The sequence below is a fragment of the Theobroma cacao genome, chromosome 5, assembly GCF_000208745.1.
Source record: "Theobroma cacao cultivar B97-61/B2 chromosome 5, Criollo_cocoa_genome_V2, whole genome shotgun sequence".
Lineage (NCBI taxonomy): Eukaryota > Viridiplantae > Streptophyta > Magnoliopsida > Malvales > Malvaceae > Theobroma > Theobroma cacao.
In genome coordinates this window covers 1,100,436-1,119,035 of record NC_030854.1, presented here as the reverse complement: position 1 = coordinate 1,119,035, position 18,600 = coordinate 1,100,436, and the positions used below count along the sequence as shown (strand labels likewise).

The 18,600-nt window shown below is 34.3% G+C and overlaps 3 protein-coding genes and 1 non-coding gene across 7 annotated transcripts; 2 read left to right on the top strand and 2 right to left on the bottom strand.

Annotated features, from left to right (window-relative positions):
- On the bottom strand, positions 5,952 to 9,211 carry LOC18597617 (protein SSUH2 homolog). Its single transcript, XM_007026756.2, has 7 exons — positions 9,040 to 9,211; positions 8,719 to 8,919; positions 8,398 to 8,464; positions 7,807 to 8,138; positions 7,424 to 7,565; positions 6,904 to 7,029; positions 5,952 to 6,497 (listed from the first exon to the last, which is right to left on the bottom strand). Exons 1-7 carry the CDS (start codon positions 9,059 to 9,061, stop codon positions 6,113 to 6,115), a joined length of 1,275 nt encoding a protein of 424 aa, XP_007026818.2. The 5' UTR covers positions 9,062 to 9,211; the 3' UTR covers positions 5,952 to 6,112.
- LOC18597616 (60S ribosomal protein L35a-3) lies at positions 10,123 to 11,492 on the top strand. The gene is made up of 5 exons (XM_007026755.2): positions 10,123 to 10,235; positions 10,322 to 10,357; positions 10,447 to 10,675; positions 10,779 to 10,821; positions 11,233 to 11,492. Exons 1-4 carry the CDS (start codon positions 10,204 to 10,206, stop codon positions 10,818 to 10,820), a joined length of 339 nt encoding a protein of 112 aa, XP_007026817.1. The 5' UTR covers positions 10,123 to 10,203; the 3' UTR covers position 10,821; positions 11,233 to 11,492.
- Positions 12,989 to 18,396, top strand: LOC18597615 (neutral ceramidase). Of its 4 annotated transcripts, none has more exons than XM_018121694.1 (11): positions 12,989 to 13,445; positions 13,695 to 13,718; positions 13,882 to 14,241; positions 14,368 to 14,576; positions 14,905 to 15,261; positions 15,709 to 15,973; positions 16,090 to 16,360; positions 16,463 to 16,588; positions 17,012 to 17,075; positions 17,314 to 17,483; positions 17,617 to 18,396. In XM_018121694.1, the coding sequence occupies exons 3-11, from the start codon at positions 13,901 to 13,903 to the stop codon at positions 18,181 to 18,183; spliced, it is 2,370 nt and encodes a 789-aa protein (XP_017977183.1). In that variant the 5' UTR covers positions 12,989 to 13,445; positions 13,695 to 13,718; positions 13,882 to 13,900; the 3' UTR covers positions 18,184 to 18,396. The 4 variants fall into 4 exon arrangements, with proteins under 4 accessions (XP_017977183.1, XP_017977181.1, XP_017977184.1 ...); XM_018121692.1 differs by having other exon boundaries at positions 13,546 to 13,718; XM_018121695.1 differs by lacking the exon at positions 13,695 to 13,718.
- On the bottom strand, positions 18,466 to 18,538 carry TRNAK-CUU. Its single transcript has one exon. It is a non-coding gene; the product is annotated as a tRNA-Lys (tRNA).

Below are 18,600 nucleotides of genomic sequence, written 5' to 3'. Positions count from 1 at the left end.
TAAACCCAAAAGAAATGATGAAACACTTTTAAGCCAAGCTATTCCCAAAAAAGGAACATGCATATAAGGAAAAGATACTGATAATAATATTTTGCTTTGACAACAAATTTAGCATCACTTTGTAAAGGTAGAGTGACCTTCACTAACGTTTGTAAAGGAAAACAGAGCATGTAATTCATTTAAAATGTTTGCATATTCTTCTATCTTTAAAATTTTTTATTATTTTTATAAAAATTAAGATAAAAATATTTACTTTAATATTTTTATATTAAAAATTAATTTTTATAATATAAATATTAAAAAAATAAAAAAAATTTTATTTTGGCATATCTCAAAAAATATATATAAACAAAGAAAAAGGGTCGAAAAAATATACATTACTGCGTAACTTCTTTCTTTTTTCTTTTTTGTCACATGGAACGTAAATTTTTTTTATTTTCTCTTTCTTTTTAATCAAATTCATATAACACGTAAAATCAAACACAAAATTTAAAAATATCTTTCTCAAATAAATAAACAAATATATATAAATAGTTTAAAAAAAAGAGAAACTATAGAGTGAATGGCATTTGATGATATAATCGAGTAATTATGAATGCTTTTGAATTTTGGACACCATGTGCATGATCTCATTTAGTGCCACAACCATGTTCAAAGCATAGAATTACATTCTTGTTGAATCTCTAAGCAGCAACATAATTTTCTGTCAAATTATTATGAACCCATGATTTAATTCGATGAATTAAATCCAAAAACAAAAAACAAAAGCTTAATTCATAAATGTGAACAAATAAATTAACTTTTCTTTCACACTATCTATATTGGGTGTAAACCTAATGAAAAGAAGTAAATCCCAAATTAACAAGCAAAACCAAAACTCCTCCATGTGAAAAGGCGGAGACAGTGACAGAGACAGACAGGGGATTTGGATGGTGACTCTGTCTTGTCTTTTAGCTTAAAACAGACAAAGCAAAGCCAACAGTTAATCCCCATCAAGACCTATTTGTTTTTTTTTTTTTGTTACCTTGTTGTAGTCAAGTATTCATATGCTAAACCTGTTTGGTGAGTGTTCCTGCTCAAATAAACCTTTATCAATTTAAAATAATTAAAAACTCTTAAGTATTTGAACATTAAGTTAATATTTTGTTAAATAATAAAAAAATTCACTGAATTATACCGATTTACGTAATTAAATTATTATATTTTTATTGTATCATAACAAATCTTTAAAATGATTATATAATGTGTGGATGTGAAAATAAAACGTATTATGTTGTAAATTTAATGAAAGTATAGAAACTCAATTGTATAAACTGATTTAGTTAAACAATTTTTTTATTATTTAAGTTTTAAATTTTTATATTCGTGTGAATCTTTTCAAATTTTGTGATTATTTATCTCGTTTTCGGATGCAGGATTGAGCTTAATTAAAAGAAGAAAACAAGCTAAAAACTCAAAACACCTTGACAATATAAGCATATTGGGACATGAACCATAGATGCAATTATCTTCTAATTTTGGGAAAAAATCTTCTTATATATACAATATTATGAAATAATTACCTATTATATCATTAAAAGATCATTTTCATTTACATTATGTTTTTAATATTATTTTATAAATACTTTTAAATGATGAACTCTCGCATTATATTTTTTCATAATATTTATAAATCAATAATAAATAAAATGAAATGGATCTTATTTCAATCTCGAACCACTTAAAAATTTTTTGACCATTGAATTGTACAATCGTAAAAATCTATTTAATTTAAAATAAAATATAAATTTTTAATTGAATGTAATAAAAAATTAAATTTTGTTTAATTTTTTTAAAAAATCATGTCTTTATTTTATAAATATCAGAAACACTCTTTAATATTTTTTCTTTTTTATTAAAAAAGTAATAATTTGAAGGGTAATTTGGGAACTCGGGGTTACAGTTTCCGTACCAAAATTGTCAACAAAAGTAAATCAGAACGTTCCTCGATCGTCTCATTCTGAATTTCGTAATATCCAAAAACCCATCAATTTGTTCTCCAAATATCCACTTTTAAACCTGGGAAAAAAAAGACACGTGGCGGCCTTTCGACCCTTTACGTCTCCCATAGTACAAATCTCTCTTCGGCGCACTGATTGCGTTTGATTTATTCCAACCGTTTAGCTATGATTAGATGCATATAGCGTTTACGATGAAATAATGAAACCAATCCCCACCGATGCTGGCATTGGTTGGCTCGGCGCCGATGATGATAAGTTTGTGATCAGGAAGGCACCCAGGTTGTTAGGCAAGATAAGTTATGATAGGTTGCGATGTATGTGATCTAACAAAAAATGGTGCGGTGGCAATCAAGCGAGGGACAGACAAAACAATTTTCTTTTCAACGCGGCGAATATCCACAGGTAGGGTGGAAAGCTAGCATGTCGTCTCATGACCGTCCAATGGAATTTATTACAACTATTATTTTATTATATTATAATAATTAATCATTTTCTTTATTCCATTAATTAAAAGTTGTATTAAGTGAGATATTGAAAAATGAAAATTCCATTTAATTATTTAAAATGATGTCACGTTTTAGTTTTAGTTTATATTTTTGTGTTTAAAAATTAAAATAAATAGATATACCAAACGTGCTAATCTAGTCATTCATTTATAAAATTTATTTTTAATGGTCTAAATGACAATTTGTATGTAATCGGAATAAATTTCGATTTGTATCGACATCATTTTTATTTAATAAGTATGAACTCTTATTTTTAAATAAAAAAAGATTTCGGTCTATTGTATTTGTGATAAATTATTATTTAATGTAGGACAATGGACACAATATCCATTATTCAATTAAAAAGAATTGTTCAAACTAATTTATTTATATAAAAAAAAACTTAGTCAATAAATTCATACGTAAGTATTATCAGAGAGAGATTGAGCTCCAATGGGGTTCACCTTCAAGCGAAAAGTGGTGACAACAACTCAGTGAGTTGAATGCTTCACTGCTATAAGAAGTCAATGAGTCAAGTGAAAACTCAGTTTTCATCAGGTTGATGGTTTCAAACCAATTAGTTCCCTTAGCTTCCAACAAATTCGTTTTCATTTCTTAGAAACAACAGCTTGAAAACATAGAAAGCAACTATTAAATCTGTTAATCCAAAATGTACGTTAGAGTAGAAAAATGGGATCGAACGAGTTGGTCAAGTCAATGTAAAATTACAAAAAAAAAAATTAGAAAAAGAAAAATTTTATATTCTATATTATTAACAGTATAGTAATGTAACTGTATCATTAAATTTATACAACAGTATCATAATCTAACTTTATTATTAAATCTGTATCACAGTATTATAATTTAACGACATCATTAAATTATATAATTATCTTAAAAAAAATAAGTTTCGAATAGAGATCATGGTTGGCACAAGGATTTTGAAACCGACCCAAAATCCAGTACTAAGAGAAATAAAGTTTGAAGGGTCCACACGCATCGCAACTAACCCAAAAACAACTAGAAAGTGTGGGAATTTGCCAGAAAATCACGTAGAAACTGGAAAACAAGACAATGGGACTCCACTCTCACATGTCAAAGTTTTCTAGCCTTCGAAAGCAAGGTGTGGGGGGGTGATGGAGGACTTGGAAGGTGGAAAAGTCTTCCCTTTGCAGTGGACCAAAGGGAATCTGGTTTATGATGGGAATTGGGAAAAGAGGCGTTAGGTAGGTGGATGCATAGACAATTTGTTCAGTGCATGTGTACCGGCCAAAGGGGCCACGATCGATCAGGTTTCATTCCACCGTCGTACTACCAAAAACCTTAACGTCTCATATCATTCTGTTTTGTAATAATATAATATAATGGTAATAAATGGGGAGAACAGTTTGTGGTTGGGACATTGTTGTGCCTAGGGATGTCAACGAGTATCCTATTATAGGGTATCCGTAAGTACTTTATCCGGTTACACAAAATTAAGGTATTTCATAAAAAAGTTTGCGTAGTGATTTCACTATCTGAATCGAATTTGAATAGGATTCGGGTACCACTAATTGGATACCCGTTGCCTGAACTCAATTAATATTTTATTATTATTTTAATAATTAAATTAAAATTTTACAATTTTCATTAACTTTACAAGTAATTTTTTTTGTTAAAAATTAACAAATATATGAAAAGTATGATTACTCTAGTTATTAATATGATAACATTAATATATTTAAATTAAAAAATTAGTAGATTGTTAATTATGTTTAAATAATTTGAATATTATATCATATTATAAAAAAATATAATTACTATTATATACATTTTTAATATAATGTATTTACTTTTTATTTTGTGTTAACATTACAAAAATTATAATTATAAATTTATTAATTATAATATATGTACCATTATTTATATAATATTATAATATATATACTTAAAAAAAGCTTTTTGAGATTAAAATGGTTTTGGAACCTAAATGTTTTTTTAATTTCATGAATTTAAGAACAAATCTTTATAATTAATTAAATTAATTTATGAAACTATTATTATTAATTAACCTGTAATGTCTTTTAATATATATATAGTTTATATATTGTGTTAATTTANTTATTAATTGTAATGTCTTTTAATATATATATTTTATATATATTAGGTTTATTTGTAAGAAATATAATTACTATTTTATTTATTAAAATATTTTTTATGTATGCATTGTATATATATATATGTACTTTAAATAAAAATATATTTACTTTTTATTTTATATTAACATTACAAAAACTATAACTCATAAATTATTAATTACAGTATATATACATTTGTTTTTATAAACTTATAACATATAAATTTAAAGAGAAGTTATGAGGTTAGAAAAGTTAATTGAGTAATTGAGTATCTATGAAAAAAGATTTTTAATAATTTTTTATTTAATTGAGTATTTAAACAAGTTAGGATAATTATAAGATAATAAGAATATATTAAGATTAAAGTTAGAATAATAATTTTTAAATTATTCAAATAATTAATAAAATTAAGATAATTAATTTTTAATAAAATTAAAATTTAAATACCTCGAAATTATAAGATATTCGGTTTCGTTGACATCCTTAACTGTGTCGGTGATTGCGTCTCACCCATAAAATAGAGGCACTCATTGTTTCAATCTTTCTCTTGCCTTGGTCCAACGGAGAAGGGAAAAAGGAAAAATAAGTTTAAAATAGGTTTGGGCTTTCTCGACCATTGATTTCCCCTTGCCTTGGTCCAAAGAAGGGAAAAAAGAAAATGGAATCTTGCGGACTAGAGGAAAACGCTCTAGCACTTTTGGGGTCAACTGAGAAAAACAGTTGACGTGGCGCAGAAGTTTCCATGCAATGTGCCACGGTTTCGGAGTTTCAGAGACGCATCGATTATTTACTAGAACAAGATTAATGTTTATATCATCTTAATTTGTGAGACGGTTTTTATAAAATAAAACCGATTAAGTATTTTAGTGTTTACACTATTTTTCACTTATGAGATTTTTTTTATAAATTAAAATAATAAAATATATATTTTATAGATTGATGTGGACCGTTATATATAGTACGTTCAAATATGTTTTAAGTTATAACGGATACAACCACCTTGCATCTTCTGGTATGGAGTTACGTAAGCATTGATCATGCCTCTCACGCCTAACAAAATGCTTGCATGCGCTTTTCAGATTGCATCATGCATGATTTGCTATGAAACCATCCGGATTCTTGATGCATGCATTACCATTTGACTTCGAGCTTTTCCTTTAATCTCTAAGTAAAAGGCTTCAGGCATGAATGCCTTTGCAAATAAGTAATCTCCCAATACAAAAAGAATGGGGAACTCTCCATCAGTCATCAAGTCATTCAACACTCTGCCTAAATGAAATATAAGGCTCGAACTAGTACAAGAAAAAAGTAGTTAAAGAACAGTTGCATAGCAAAGAAAAAGCACAAACTGTCATGAATGCAAGAATAATTATTATTGTCACATGTAAATTGCACACTCCAATCTCTTCAATACATGAAACCAACTGATTTATATTGATGCACACGAAAAATCACAAATATCAGCAGCATAAAATTGAGAAACAATCTCTTTATGTTGAGAATTGCACAGTTACAACTTCAACCATTCCAGGCATGGACACAAGCCCCAGCAAAACCTAGCAGGATAGTAGTCCTTCAAGTAAACGTCCCGGCTAAACCCAACAATGTAGAAACTGAAAGATTGACGATGATGAGACATGGTGACACGTGTCACTGGCACCACTGAGATAGTATGCCTCTCGCATATGACTCTGGCTGTAGGAGGTACAAAAGCCCTGTCTGCAATAACATCAGAAGAGAACTTGTTGAGGAAGAAAGAGTCGGCGAAAAAGGCTGGTGTGCACTGATGTGCCTGGGTGTTACACAACTGAACCCCTTTGGCCCTATGGAAAACCTCATCTGGAACCGATGCTGCTCCACTTGTTGCACTTACTTTTCGAGTTGAAAGTGTCTTCCTATCAATAAAAAGGATCATTCAAATAATTGAAGTAGCAGGAAGCACACACGTGCTTCTAAACACGCAAGTTCTGTATGTGCCTAGTATTGACATATGCAAACTAACAGGTTAGATCTGCCTCTCTGGTATTTTTAAAACAAAAAAGATATTCCTATGGAATTGTCCTTCCAAATTCATTGTAGAGAATACTGGTGATTAGCAATTGCTTTAGGTAACCATACTCAGCTGAGATGATTTGAAATGGAAGATTATATTGGAACGGCAAATTATGCCAATGGTCTAGTAATTAAATGATTTCACAGACCATAATCAGGAAAATAGCGCTCCTGATTGAATTTCAGCATTAGAAGTGATCTTCAACAGTAACTGCCAACTATATTGCCATCAAAGATTGGTATGCTTACCATTTAACAATGGCAATTTTGCATGTCAACAGAGACCCGCTTCCATGACATGTCTCACATTTTAGTAAGCCACGAGATGTGCAAGTTGCACAAGGAATCTTTCCCTTCCCATCACATCTTCTGCATCTGCAGAGACATAATCGTAGGTGGAAAAGGTGAATCATGTAAAAAACTCATCCCTCAACACTATATGTAAGGAAGAAACAACATTAAGAGATCAGTAACAAACCAACCACCAAATTATTGGCTACAACATAATCAACAGTTGATGTACCCCAGTAAACGAGAAGGGGGGGGAGGGGGTTGGACTTATAAGGGGTTCATTAGCCAAAGTTTTCAAATCTAGAACTCCCAGATAGCAGCTTAGGCATAATATTTACACACATATATAGTTAATTGAAATCATGCATAGATGTAAAGTATAGGCTCAACCACATTATTCATATATTGTAATGGGTAACCAACTATTTTGGATGATAATTTATGTTTTCTAGAATTAAATGAAGAAGAAACAGCTGACATGGTGTCTGATCCGTCTCTGTGAGCAATTAATCCCCTTCCATAGCAGGCAGGGCACTGGGACATCTGATTTTCCTTATAAAATCCACGTTCTTGGTCTGCATTGCATGTAGGACATGCAATATCTCCTCGTCCTGCACAACCTGCAGATTTTTTCTTATACATTAAGGCTAAGCACTAATGACCAGGAAGGTGGGAACCACGGATGACATGTGTGACTAAAAAAGAATGAAGCTTTAGTGAAGTGAGAAAGAGATATAAAAAGGAACTAAAGGGGAAAAAACAACAATTAAGAGCAGCAAATAAATTTGTGTTTAGACAAATTTCAGATGTAATTATTCTCCAATGTTAATCCCATAGAGTCAATCATTTCAGTAGCATTACCTGAACATTTCTCAACGGTCTCACTATGAGGAATCTTGATTCGTGTTTCTTTATAAGGCACAAAGAGAACAGGGAATTGTGATCTTAGATCCAATTCCCAAATACCAAGTTCAGGACTGTTATCCTTTCCATCAATTTTGCCACCAAGGTAAGGTTCTGTTTCTCTGACCACTTCCCTTTCTTCTAAGAAAGTTTCTAGAGTTCCCACATAAACATTGCAATCTTCAACTGCATTAATCTTCCATGTCCGAGCAGGACGACTCCCCCAACAGCATCGATGACCAATATGATCAATGAGCAACTCTCGTATCTCTACCTCATCCAATAATTGCCTACATATAGATCATTCATTTGAGATGTTACTACCTGATGTTTCAGCATTCACAATCGTTTTTCACTCAAGAAAATTTTATAAATTCCAACAACAAATTTCTCTAGGCCGTTTAATGTGCTCGACCACAAAGTAAATTCTAATTTGTTCAAACATAGGTGAGATTCAGTTAAGCTTCATATTATTAGCATGACATGCTGCTGTTATATGTCCTAATTCCAACATACAGCAAGAGAGTTCCGACTTTTATCCAGCCTTACCTCTGAAAATCATTGGAGTATGCGCCATAATCTGTTGTGTAAGTACCTTGATGAAGAACAACTTGCTCTGCGACATGCAATAGAACCAGTCAACTGTAAGAGTTCACAAAATCACAATTTAAACTGAAAACTCAATTTCAGCTAGTTAATTCAACAATCACAATCTGCTTGCATGCTCCAAAAAATAACAAATTGACAATTTAACGCCACTCAAATTCTCAACTTCATAACCAAAAAGTTCAAACCTTTCGACAAAAGAGCCTAAAATAATCAATACCCAGTTACTCAAAAAAACAAAGGAGCGGCTTTTAGGGGAGATACCGTTTGGATGGGGCTCCGGCGAGCTAATCAAAGGAGCATGAATGGAAGGCGGGTAATGACCAGAAAAAGAAGTCGCTGATCGAATCTCCTCGATGCTAACTTCGGTTCCCGCCAAGGAAGCTGTTGGAATCACCGACCCTGTTCTCCCAACGTACTGATACGAGCTCAACCTCTCGCTCTCTTCACTTTCGCTTCTTTTCTCTTCAAAACCCCAAAATTTAACGCAGGATCAGTCGACCATGATCATCATTATAAATATCTAAAATCGTGAATCAAAGACAAAACAAAAACCAAAAAGAAAAGAAACGAGAAATGAAGTACCTGAGAGAAGAGGCTGCTCCATGGCTTTCGGTTGGCAAACTTCAGTGCTAGAATGGTGTGGATACGCGAAGAAGTGAAGATTAATGGGGACAATTTCCTTAGCAAGGAAGGAAGCCGAAGAGCATCAAATCAAGGAAAAAAGGTCAAAATTTGTCGTAGTAGTAATCAAATGATGAGTTCGTCAGATAAATCCATTAAATGGGTCGGGTCCACGCGCTCTATTCGGAGTTCCGTTTTAGGACGTCCAAGTTTCCAACAATAGGATCTGTCGTAATAGAATATCTTACATTATTTGATATAATTAAATAAAATTATGATTTTTTAAATCAAATTTAAATTTTAAAATTTTTATTTGTCATGGATTTGGGTATGATTAAGTTAGTACCCATAAAATATTTATCACTTGAATTTGATTATAAATAACAAATTTAAATTTTAAATTATTTATAATTAATATAATATTTAAAACTTTAATTTATTCATTTATAATTTAATTTTACATTATAAATTAAATTTTCATTTAATATATTAAACTTTATTTTAATTGATTTTTTAAACTAAGTGTCTTTGTTGTGCTTTTATTACTTAGCTTAGGTTTTACTTAAGTGTTTTTACTTAAAAGTAAATTCAAAGGTTGGGAATATATATTTTTTAATTTATAATATATATAATTTAATTTTTTATGAGTCTTTTGAAATCGAGTAGTTAATGAGTTCAAACATTTAATGAGTAGTATTTAGAGTATTAAAATACAAATTCGAATAATATTCTTAAATTTTAATTAGTTATTTATAAGATTCGAATATTTTTAAATTAATAAAATTCGAAATAAAATAACAAGATAATTTAAAATATAACGAATTCCCACCTTGATATCCCTATTCCAACATATTCTTCGCTTTTCGGGTCCAACAGGGTGAATATTTGGGTCAAATGGCCCAATAAAATGGACTCTCCAAGACCCACTGGTTAGCCCAAACGCCCACAAGAACATCCACGTCCATTGATCGCATGACCACCAAACAAAATTATACGCCCACTCACACCGTAACATATCCCTATCCTATATAAATTCCTCTTTTTCGCTCTTCCGAAAGTCTTTCGCTAGGGTTCTTGTTCTTTCGCAGACAAAGCGGCAGCGAAGGCCTCCTCGTAGAATCGAAAATGGTGAAAGGTCGCCAAGGAGAGCGCGTCAGGTCTTACTCTCTGAAACCTCAAATCTATTTTGCATCAATTTCGCCGAACTTCTTCTCATTTCATCTTGTATCTTTCTGTTTAATAGGCTCTATGTTCGTGGAACCATTCTGGGCTACAAGAGGTAGTTTTTTTTTTTTTGATGTTTGAGCTGGTAAGGGTGTGTTTGGATTGGTGTTTAAAAATGGGGTTTTGGGTGTGGTTTTGTTGAAGGTCGAAGTCGAACCAGTATCCGAACACGTCACTGATTCAGATCGAAGGAGTGAACTCGAAAGAGGAAGTAGGATGGTACTGCGGGAAGCGAATGGCGTACATTTACAAGGCGAAAGTGAAGAAGAATGGGTCTCATTATCGTTGCATTTGGGGTAAAGTAACAAGGGCTCATGGTAACAGTGGCATTGTTCGCGCCAAGTTCAAGTCTAACCTCCCTCCCAAATCCATGGTAAGTAAGCAATTGTAATCAGCTAAGTACTTATCAGCTTTTTTTTACTAGTTTTGTTTGGTTTTGGTCTTGCTGATTGGGGTTTCTTTTGTTCGTTGAATAGGGTGATAAAGTGAGAGTTTTCATGTATCCCAGCAACATTTAAGGTAATTTAAATGTTTCTTTTACTTCCTAAGTATTATAAGATTTAACAGTTTATACCATTTTATGTGTAGTCGAGAAATCATTCTACCATGTAAGCATTGCAGTCAAGTGATGCCCATTTCCGGATTTTTAAACTGTTTTGGATAGCTTCCTGTCTGTAGACGATGATTTCCTGGATTTCCCATGACTAAAGTAGTTTGGTTATGGGAAAATTGTGCAAAATTAAAGTTAAAACTTGTACTTCTGCTTGATCTTCGCATCTGATTAGCTCAATATCTTTTGCTTTGATGGATTTTTAGGATGAAAATCATTTAGTTTGAGTTTGGCTTATTTTTCCTTTTTTTGGTGTGCATTTTCCTATTAAAATTCATGTTTTGTTCCCATTCATTTTATTTATTTGTTTTGCCTTGCAGTGAGATGGTGTAGATGCTAGATAGGCTTTGCATGCGGATAGGCGGAGTCGGGAATGAATCTCATTTTAGAGTTAAATTTTGCTGCTTTGTATTTGAGAGCTATATTACCTAGCTTGCTTTTATTTCTATGGTGTTTTTTTGAAACTTTCCTTATTCCTTACGATAATGAATCATCATTAGTTCTTATATTGGAATCTTTGTTATTGGTACGATTATCAGTATCTGGTTCTTGAATGACAATCCATTTTTTGAAACATTAATATGTTGCTTCAGAGCTCTTGGTATTAGTTTCTTGTTATTATAGCTATTCAATTAAATGAATGTCGTAACTTTGATCTGGAGAGAGTGCTTTGAGTGTATTATTTCTGTTGTCAAGGAGAGTTCGAGCCCTTAACCAAAAGTTCAAGCATAAGGGAAGAAAATCGACAAAAAACCTAATGAATGGTTGCAGCTGTAGCAATTTTGATGTTTGTTAAGCCGTGAGGGGAATTCTATTACGTGCAAAATTTGTGCTTCGAGACTGCTAATGCTATAGAATCATTAAAAGAAAGATTGATATTTCTTCTAACGCATGAATTCTATTGCACTTTCGGGCCATGGGCCTTAAATATCATTCGCTATTGGATACGCATGAATCCATACGTAGTCTGTAGCCATAGTTGCCCTGAAAAGCCTCAAGACTATAGTGCTTAAGAGCACAATTGCAGTGAGTAGCGGCACTGGTTTTAAGGCTGATACCAGCCCAACTTGTATCAGGAACGAGGATGCAAAGGGTCTTTAATGTTCTCCAGGTTCTTATTTACATTTCTCAAGTAGGTTACCTACCCCAAGTCATTATCTCGATTTTAGCCCATAATCTTGCACAAACTTCGTAACCTTTTAATTTGTCTTGGACTTGTTGACCATGCATAAATATATCGAAGGTTTAATTCTTGTAGCAGTAATGGCCCTGATAGGGAGGCACAATATATAGTAGCAATTCTTGCATTCTTCTCCATTCTATAACTATGGCTTCTAAAGCAAAACCCGCGATTTCTATCAAACTTTTTGATAGACCAGGAAAGGAACAATGTAACTCTAGCAGAAGCTGGTTGTGATTTTGTTGATGCTCTCTTTCGTTCCCTCACCTTTCCTCTAGGAACCATTGCACGACCTGTTGGCAAACAGCAAAGCTTGCAGCCCGCAGTCATTGGTTGCTTGAATAACATGTACAACAGCGTGGAAAATCTTAGCTTTCAGACTGCTGCATGTAAGCGTATGATAGGGACCATAAAAGAGCCTTCTAAGTATATCATATGCAGATGCTGTTGAATAGGTTAAGCATCAAGGTCTATGATCTCTTGCTTTGAACAAAAAGACTTCATGCTGCTAAATTGGGTTCATTCTTCACCTTGATAAGAATTGGAATACCAGCAAAATGATACTAGCAGGTAGCAGATATTAACTGAATTGGAAGGCACTAATTTAGGTAAGATCATGTGATCCTAGTTTCAATCCATAACCACAAATTATGATCAATATTTGTCCTATTAGAGGTTTTGATATCATCCTGAAAAGGAAAAAAGGTTTTTCCTTCAGTGACCCTTCAAGTTTGCCACGATTTAAATGGGAAAGTTTGTTTTAACACGAGGAATGATGACAGTGTGGGAGTGATGGGGAGTAGTGGTTTTACTTCTTATATCTGTTATATGACCAATGCAGAGTGAAAGTTGGCGGCTAAGGTGGTTGGGAAGGGCCTATTGCTGCATTTAGTGTTGGGGCAGACCACTTCACGATCTCTATCAACCAAACCTAAGCCAATTATCAGACGCACTTCCATGTTTTCACACTTTCACCAAAGCAAGAATTCTTTCATCTCTTTGGTCGTGGAGGCCGCAGAACCCTTTCTTAACAATCATAAGGTTAACCATGGGAGCATGCCCATCAACGCAATTAAAACCAATATCCGTTTTATTTGTTGGAGCAATAAAAAAGTAATCATATGTGATTGAACATCAGTTTTGAGATGGAATCCTGTAGTTTGATCATTTCAGAAGGGCATTGTAGAATTCTTTGATTTGTTAATTCATGACACCAAAAAGTACTGCCGTTTTACAGCAGAGACGACGCGATTTAAGGTCCGGACAGGTAAGTTGCGCGCCCTTTTAAAACGGTACCTTTCAGGAATTAACCGTTCTGAATTGCTGGCCTGAACGAAGTCTCGCTCGAACAAGGTGCTTAGTTTGTGTTTTTTTTTTTGCTTTGCCAACACGATAATGCACAATGTTCAAATCTTTTGCAAATGTTCCAATTATCCTGCTGCTGTCTTTTCAGCTTGACCCCACACCAAAGAAGATTTAAGTGCTTTTTTCATCATCACTCTTCTTCTACTTCACTACATATATATCAGCTAAAACTTATTTCCACGTAGCAACTTCACTTTCAACTTGTTTTTCATTCCCTGTTCATTTCTTCTGTTGTAGCTCAAACACCGCTGCCGCCTGCAGGTACCCACTTCCCTTTTGTTCCTGTTTCTTTTTTTATCTTTGCCAGATTTCATATTTTGGAGAGAAAATTTTGATTATTTTCAACTGAGTTAAGGTCTAATTGGGACCCTTAATTGAATGAGGTTGAAATATACAGCTTACATTGTTTTTACTTTTCCTTCAGTGAAGAATGAAATAAAGCTATGAAGATGGTTTCTAAAGATTGTTGCTGCATGGAGAGGCCATCTATGGTTATTTGGTTCTCTTTCTTGTTGTTTCTATTACTGCAAATCGGAGGATCTTTATCAGCTTCCAACTGTTTGGTTGGCCTTGGAAGCTATGACATAACGGGGCCTGCTGCTGATGTTAATATGATGGGATATGCAAATATAGAACAAATTGCATCAGGAATTCATTTTAGATTACGTGCTCGGGCCTTTATCGTGGCTGAACCTCATGGGAACCGTGTAGTATTTGTGAATCTTGATGCCTGTATGGCCTCGCAAATTGTTACAATTAAAGTACTTGAGAGATTAAAAGCAAGGTACAGCCAATTTTGGTGCTGTTCATGAATTTTTTTTGTAGAAATTTGAACAAATTATGCAAGTATCTTTTAGGATTTTGCAGGATGTTTGCATATTTTGCTATGATAGTACTTTCCTTGTTTCAGGTATGGTGAGCTTTACACAGAGAAGAATGTTGCCTTTAGTGGCATTCATACGCATGCTGGCCCTGGGGGCTATCTCCAATATGTTGTGTATATTGTAACTTCTCTTGGATTTGTAAGACAGTCCTTTGATGTCATTGTTGATGGGATTGAGAAAAGCATTATACAAGCTCATGAAAATCTCCGTCCGAGTTCTATTTTGATAAATAAAGGTGAGAAAGTTTGCTCATAATCATTGCATATTTACTTTCTTTTATGCTGATATAAATGTTTAGGCTCACAATATCTGTTCGGTGGCAGCGTATTGCATATTTTTGTATTTGTCGATGCACTTGGCTTGTTCCTATGGCTTAATGAGTTTTCTTGAAAAAGTAAGATTTTGGGGCTAAAAGTCTAAACCTAACAGCTGAAAACTGAACAGATTGTGATCTAATTTTCATTCAAGGGGTATTCTGCTGTGCTATTTATGTTCAAACAGCATGCAATATGTTATTCCCATTTAAAAGTTGCATATATTGACATTTAATCATGGTGATACAGGGGAACTCTTGGATGCTGGTATAAATCGTAGTCCAAGCGCTTATCTGAATAATCCAGCAGATGAACGGAGTAAATATAAGTATAATGTTGATAAAGAAATGACACTGATAAAGTTTGTTGATGAAGAGTGGGGTCCCATAGGGAGCTTTAACTGGTTTGCAACCCATGGAACGTCTATGAGTCGTACAAACTCATTGATCAGTGGTGACAACAAAGGTGCTGCAGCACGGTTTATGGAAGACTGGTTTGAACAGACTGGTTTTATGACAGATTTTCGTAGCTGGCCTTTCAATAACTCTGCAACTGATGGAATCCCTCGTAGAGTTTCAAGCCTTGTCCCTAACCTTCATGATAAACGTAAGTGAATCCCTGCTTTTCAGTTTTTCAAAGAATTATTGTACATATTAAATGTAGGAAGCTGGTTCAAGTTAGCAATTATCCATCTTCTATAATGTGTCATTATGCTTACGAGGAAGGCAACAGGCATTAAGTCAAATTTGCAATGAGAACATGATAATGGAAAATAGTTTTCTGGATTGAACTTCTAACAAATTTTCATAATAAGACCAAATTCCATGTGCAAGTTCAGAGTTAGTTTCTTCTTTTGAAACATAGGTGCCACGTTTTACGTTGGTTGGCCTGATATATGTGTCTACCTAACTTCCATCCAGAACCAGGTAAATTGTTTGAGAACCACCAGCAGTAGGGATAGCAATTCTGCATGCTCAATGTTCTGGGCCAAGTACAACGGTGCATATAAACTGTTGTTGCTAACATGTAGGACCTGGACTCGATTCCAAACAGGTAATGAGCTGATAGAACTTGCTGCTTCATTCAAATCTTCTCAAGGACAGTCTGCTACAAGATTTCTGAGTGTTGCAAGACGGGTCAGGAATGCCTTAAGGCGGGCAGATAGACCCCAGTTTGTATCTGCATTCTGTCAATCAAATTGTGGTGATGTCAGTCCAAACACTCTCAGTGCATTTTGCAGAGACACTGGACTGCCTTGTGATTTCAATCACAGCACCTGCAATGGGAAGAATGAACAGTGCTATGGCCGGGGCCCAGGGTACACTATACACTTGTTACATATTCACTTTTACCCCATTTATCATTTTTTTCTTTGTACTTTTAGTTTATTCAAAGGTTGGATACTTATGGAACCACTTTAACGTTTACTGGCAGCTACCCTGATGAATTTAAGAGTACTGAGATTATTGGGAAAAGGCAATTCAGAAAAGCCGTGGAACTTTTTAATAAAGCGACTGAAAAGTTGAAAGGAAAGGTTGGGTATCAACATGCCTATCTGGATTTCTCTAACCTTGAGGTCTCAGTTCCTAAAATGGGAGGAGGGAGTGCGGTGGTGAAAACATGTCCTGCTGCTTTGGGATTTGCTTTTGCTGCAGGAACAACTGATGGGCCTGGAGCTTTTGATTTCACACAAGGAGATGATAAAGTAAGGGAGCTCTGCAGCTGACTTAACCCATTTTTTCATAATGCTCTTGAAGGATGAATAGCTAAATTTTTGCAATGATCTTATTATTGTGTTTCCTTTCAGGGGAATGCCTTTTGGAGATTGGTGAGGAACTTGCTGAAAACACCAAATCAAGAACAGATCAATTGTCAGAAACCTAAGCCTATTTTGCTTGATACTGGTGAAATGAAGCAACCATATGACTGGGCAGTAAGTGTTAATATTACTTCAGTTAAGGACTTAATGTATGTGGTGAAAAAGCTTTGGACCATTGAATGAATTTGTACTCTGTTTTCATGCCTGAATTCTCCACTATGTATAGCATGTGGAGCCTCAATCTGCGGTCTGGAAAATGATAAACAAAGTGCTCTGTATCATATTTATGAGGCATTTGGTACTAATCTGGCACATCTGCTCATGTAACGAAATGTTTCTGCCTATTACATAAGGTGGTTGATTTTCATGAAACCTTGATTTCAAAGCTGTTCATGAAGATAAATGAGTGTATTTAGATGAATGATAAAAGTATTTTTGGTTAAATCCTAGGGACAAGAATTTGCAAATCTTTAACCAGCAGAGCATTTCCACAGATATGAATTAATGTTTGTCCTCTTATAAAAAAAACTCATGCAGCCCTCAATACTTCCAGTTCAAATTTTGCGGATAGGCCAACTTGTCATTCTCAGTGTACCTGCAGGTAGAAGCAATCTTTTTTTATTTTTCTGGTATTTTTTTTCCTTTTAAAGGTTTCTGCTGTTCTTACCATCCAAGTTTAAATGGTGTTTTGTACTTTAAAGAGAGAATTTTACCTTCCTCGTGTTTTTAATTAGTTCATAACTATGATATACCTGTCAAATTACATGTAATTATCTTAAATAATGGGCTGTTTCCTGCTGCATGTTGTACTATTTTTCTAATGTTAGCGTTTCTTGCAGAATTCACAACCATGGCTGGCAGGCGCCTTCGAGATGCTGTTAAGACAGTGCTTACTTCCGGAAGCAATAGACAATTTGACAGCAATGTCCATATTGTCATTGCAGGGCTGACAAATACTTATTCCCAATATGTTACCACCTTTGAGGAGTATGAGGTGCAGAGATATGAGGTTAGTATTATGCCATTTCTCATTTTCTATTATTTTGATGGCAGTCCTTTGTAGATCTTCTTGTTGATGGTGCATCTTTGTTACAGATTCTTATTTGAGTTTTTTTCCTCTTTTTTTTTTTTTTTTCTGTCAGGGAGCCTCCACTTTGTACGGTCCACACACGCTTAATGCCTATATACAGGAGTTCAAGAAACTAGCAACAGCTCTTATCAGTGGTGCATCTGTTGAACCAGGTCCACAGCCACCAGATCTTCTTGACAAGCAGATTAGCTTACTACCACCGGTTGTCCTGGATGCAACCCCTCCTCTTGTGAATTTCGGGGATGTTAAGGATGATGTCCCTTTTAATACCACCTTCAAGCAGGGTGATATTGTCTCAGTCACCTTCTGGTCTGCTTGCCCTAGGAATGACCTCATGACTGAGGGCACATTTGCATTGGTTCAATACCTTCAAGATCACAAGACGTGGATCCCAGCATATGACGATGATGATTTTTGCTTGCGGTTCAAGTGGTCCAGGCCTGCAAAACTAAGTCCTCAGAGTTATGCAACCATAGAATGGTGGATCCCAGAATCAGTTGTCTCAGGTGTTTACAGGATAAGACATTTTGGTGCTTCGAAATCACTCCTTGGCTCAGTTCGCCATTTTGCAGGTTCTTCAAGTGCCTTCGTAGTGGAAAAGCCAGCAGAAATATCGTAAAGTTCATGAATATAAGTGATTCAATTATTATAAGAATACATAAATTAGTTATTTCTCCTGAACAAGTACACTGTCACATAGACTACAGCTTTGCATCACACTGTCAGAGATGGAAATGAAAGAACTGTTCAGTTATATTTATATCACACAGCCAGAAATGTAACACACCAATTCTTGGGAATATGCATCATTCCAGGTATTTCTTTGCTGTTACTAGATTCCCAGTAATGCAGTTTTATCATGGTTGTGAATATGGTATTTGCTTGGCAAAAAAGATGATGACGCCCACCGTGGGGCTCGAACCCACGACCACAAGGTTAAGAGCCTTGCGCTCTACCGACTGAGCTAGACGGGCGGCTGTTAATTCGGAAATTTGAACAAAATACTCGAAGTCGGTATCATAGGATAGAAGGGTAG

Bases quoted from the DNA above. Each gene is read 5' to 3' on its own strand.
- LOC18597617 (XM_007026756.2), bottom strand. From the start codon at position 9,061: ATGGAGCAGCCTCTTCTCTCAG. The intron at 7,030-7,423 runs GTCAGCTGTTTC...ATGTCTCTGCAG, and splicing joins AGAGACGGATCAGACACCAT to ATGCAGAAGATGTGATGGGA. The intron at 6,498-6,903 runs GTAAGCATACCA...TTTTATTGATAG, and splicing joins AAAATTGCCATTGTTAAATG to GAAGACACTTTCAACTCGAA.
- LOC18597616 (XM_007026755.2), top strand. From the start codon at position 10,204: ATGGTGAAAGGTCGCCAAGGAGAGCGCGTCAG. The intron at 10,358-10,446 runs GTAGTTTTTTTT...GTTTTGTTGAAG, and splicing joins ACCATTCTGGGCTACAAGAG to GTCGAAGTCGAACCAGTATC. The intron at 10,676-10,778 runs GTAAGTAAGCAA...TTCGTTGAATAG, and splicing joins ACCTCCCTCCCAAATCCATG to GGTGATAAAGTGAGAGTTTT.
- LOC18597615 (XM_018121695.1), top strand. From the start codon at position 13,901: ATGAAGATGGTTTCTAAAGATTGTTGCTGCATGGAGAGGCCATCTATG. The intron at 14,242-14,367 runs GTACAGCCAATT...TCCTTGTTTCAG, and splicing joins CTTGAGAGATTAAAAGCAAG to GTATGGTGAGCTTTACACAG. The intron at 16,589-17,011 runs GTAAGTGTTAAT...AAACTCATGCAG, and splicing joins AGCAACCATATGACTGGGCA to CCCTCAATACTTCCAGTTCA.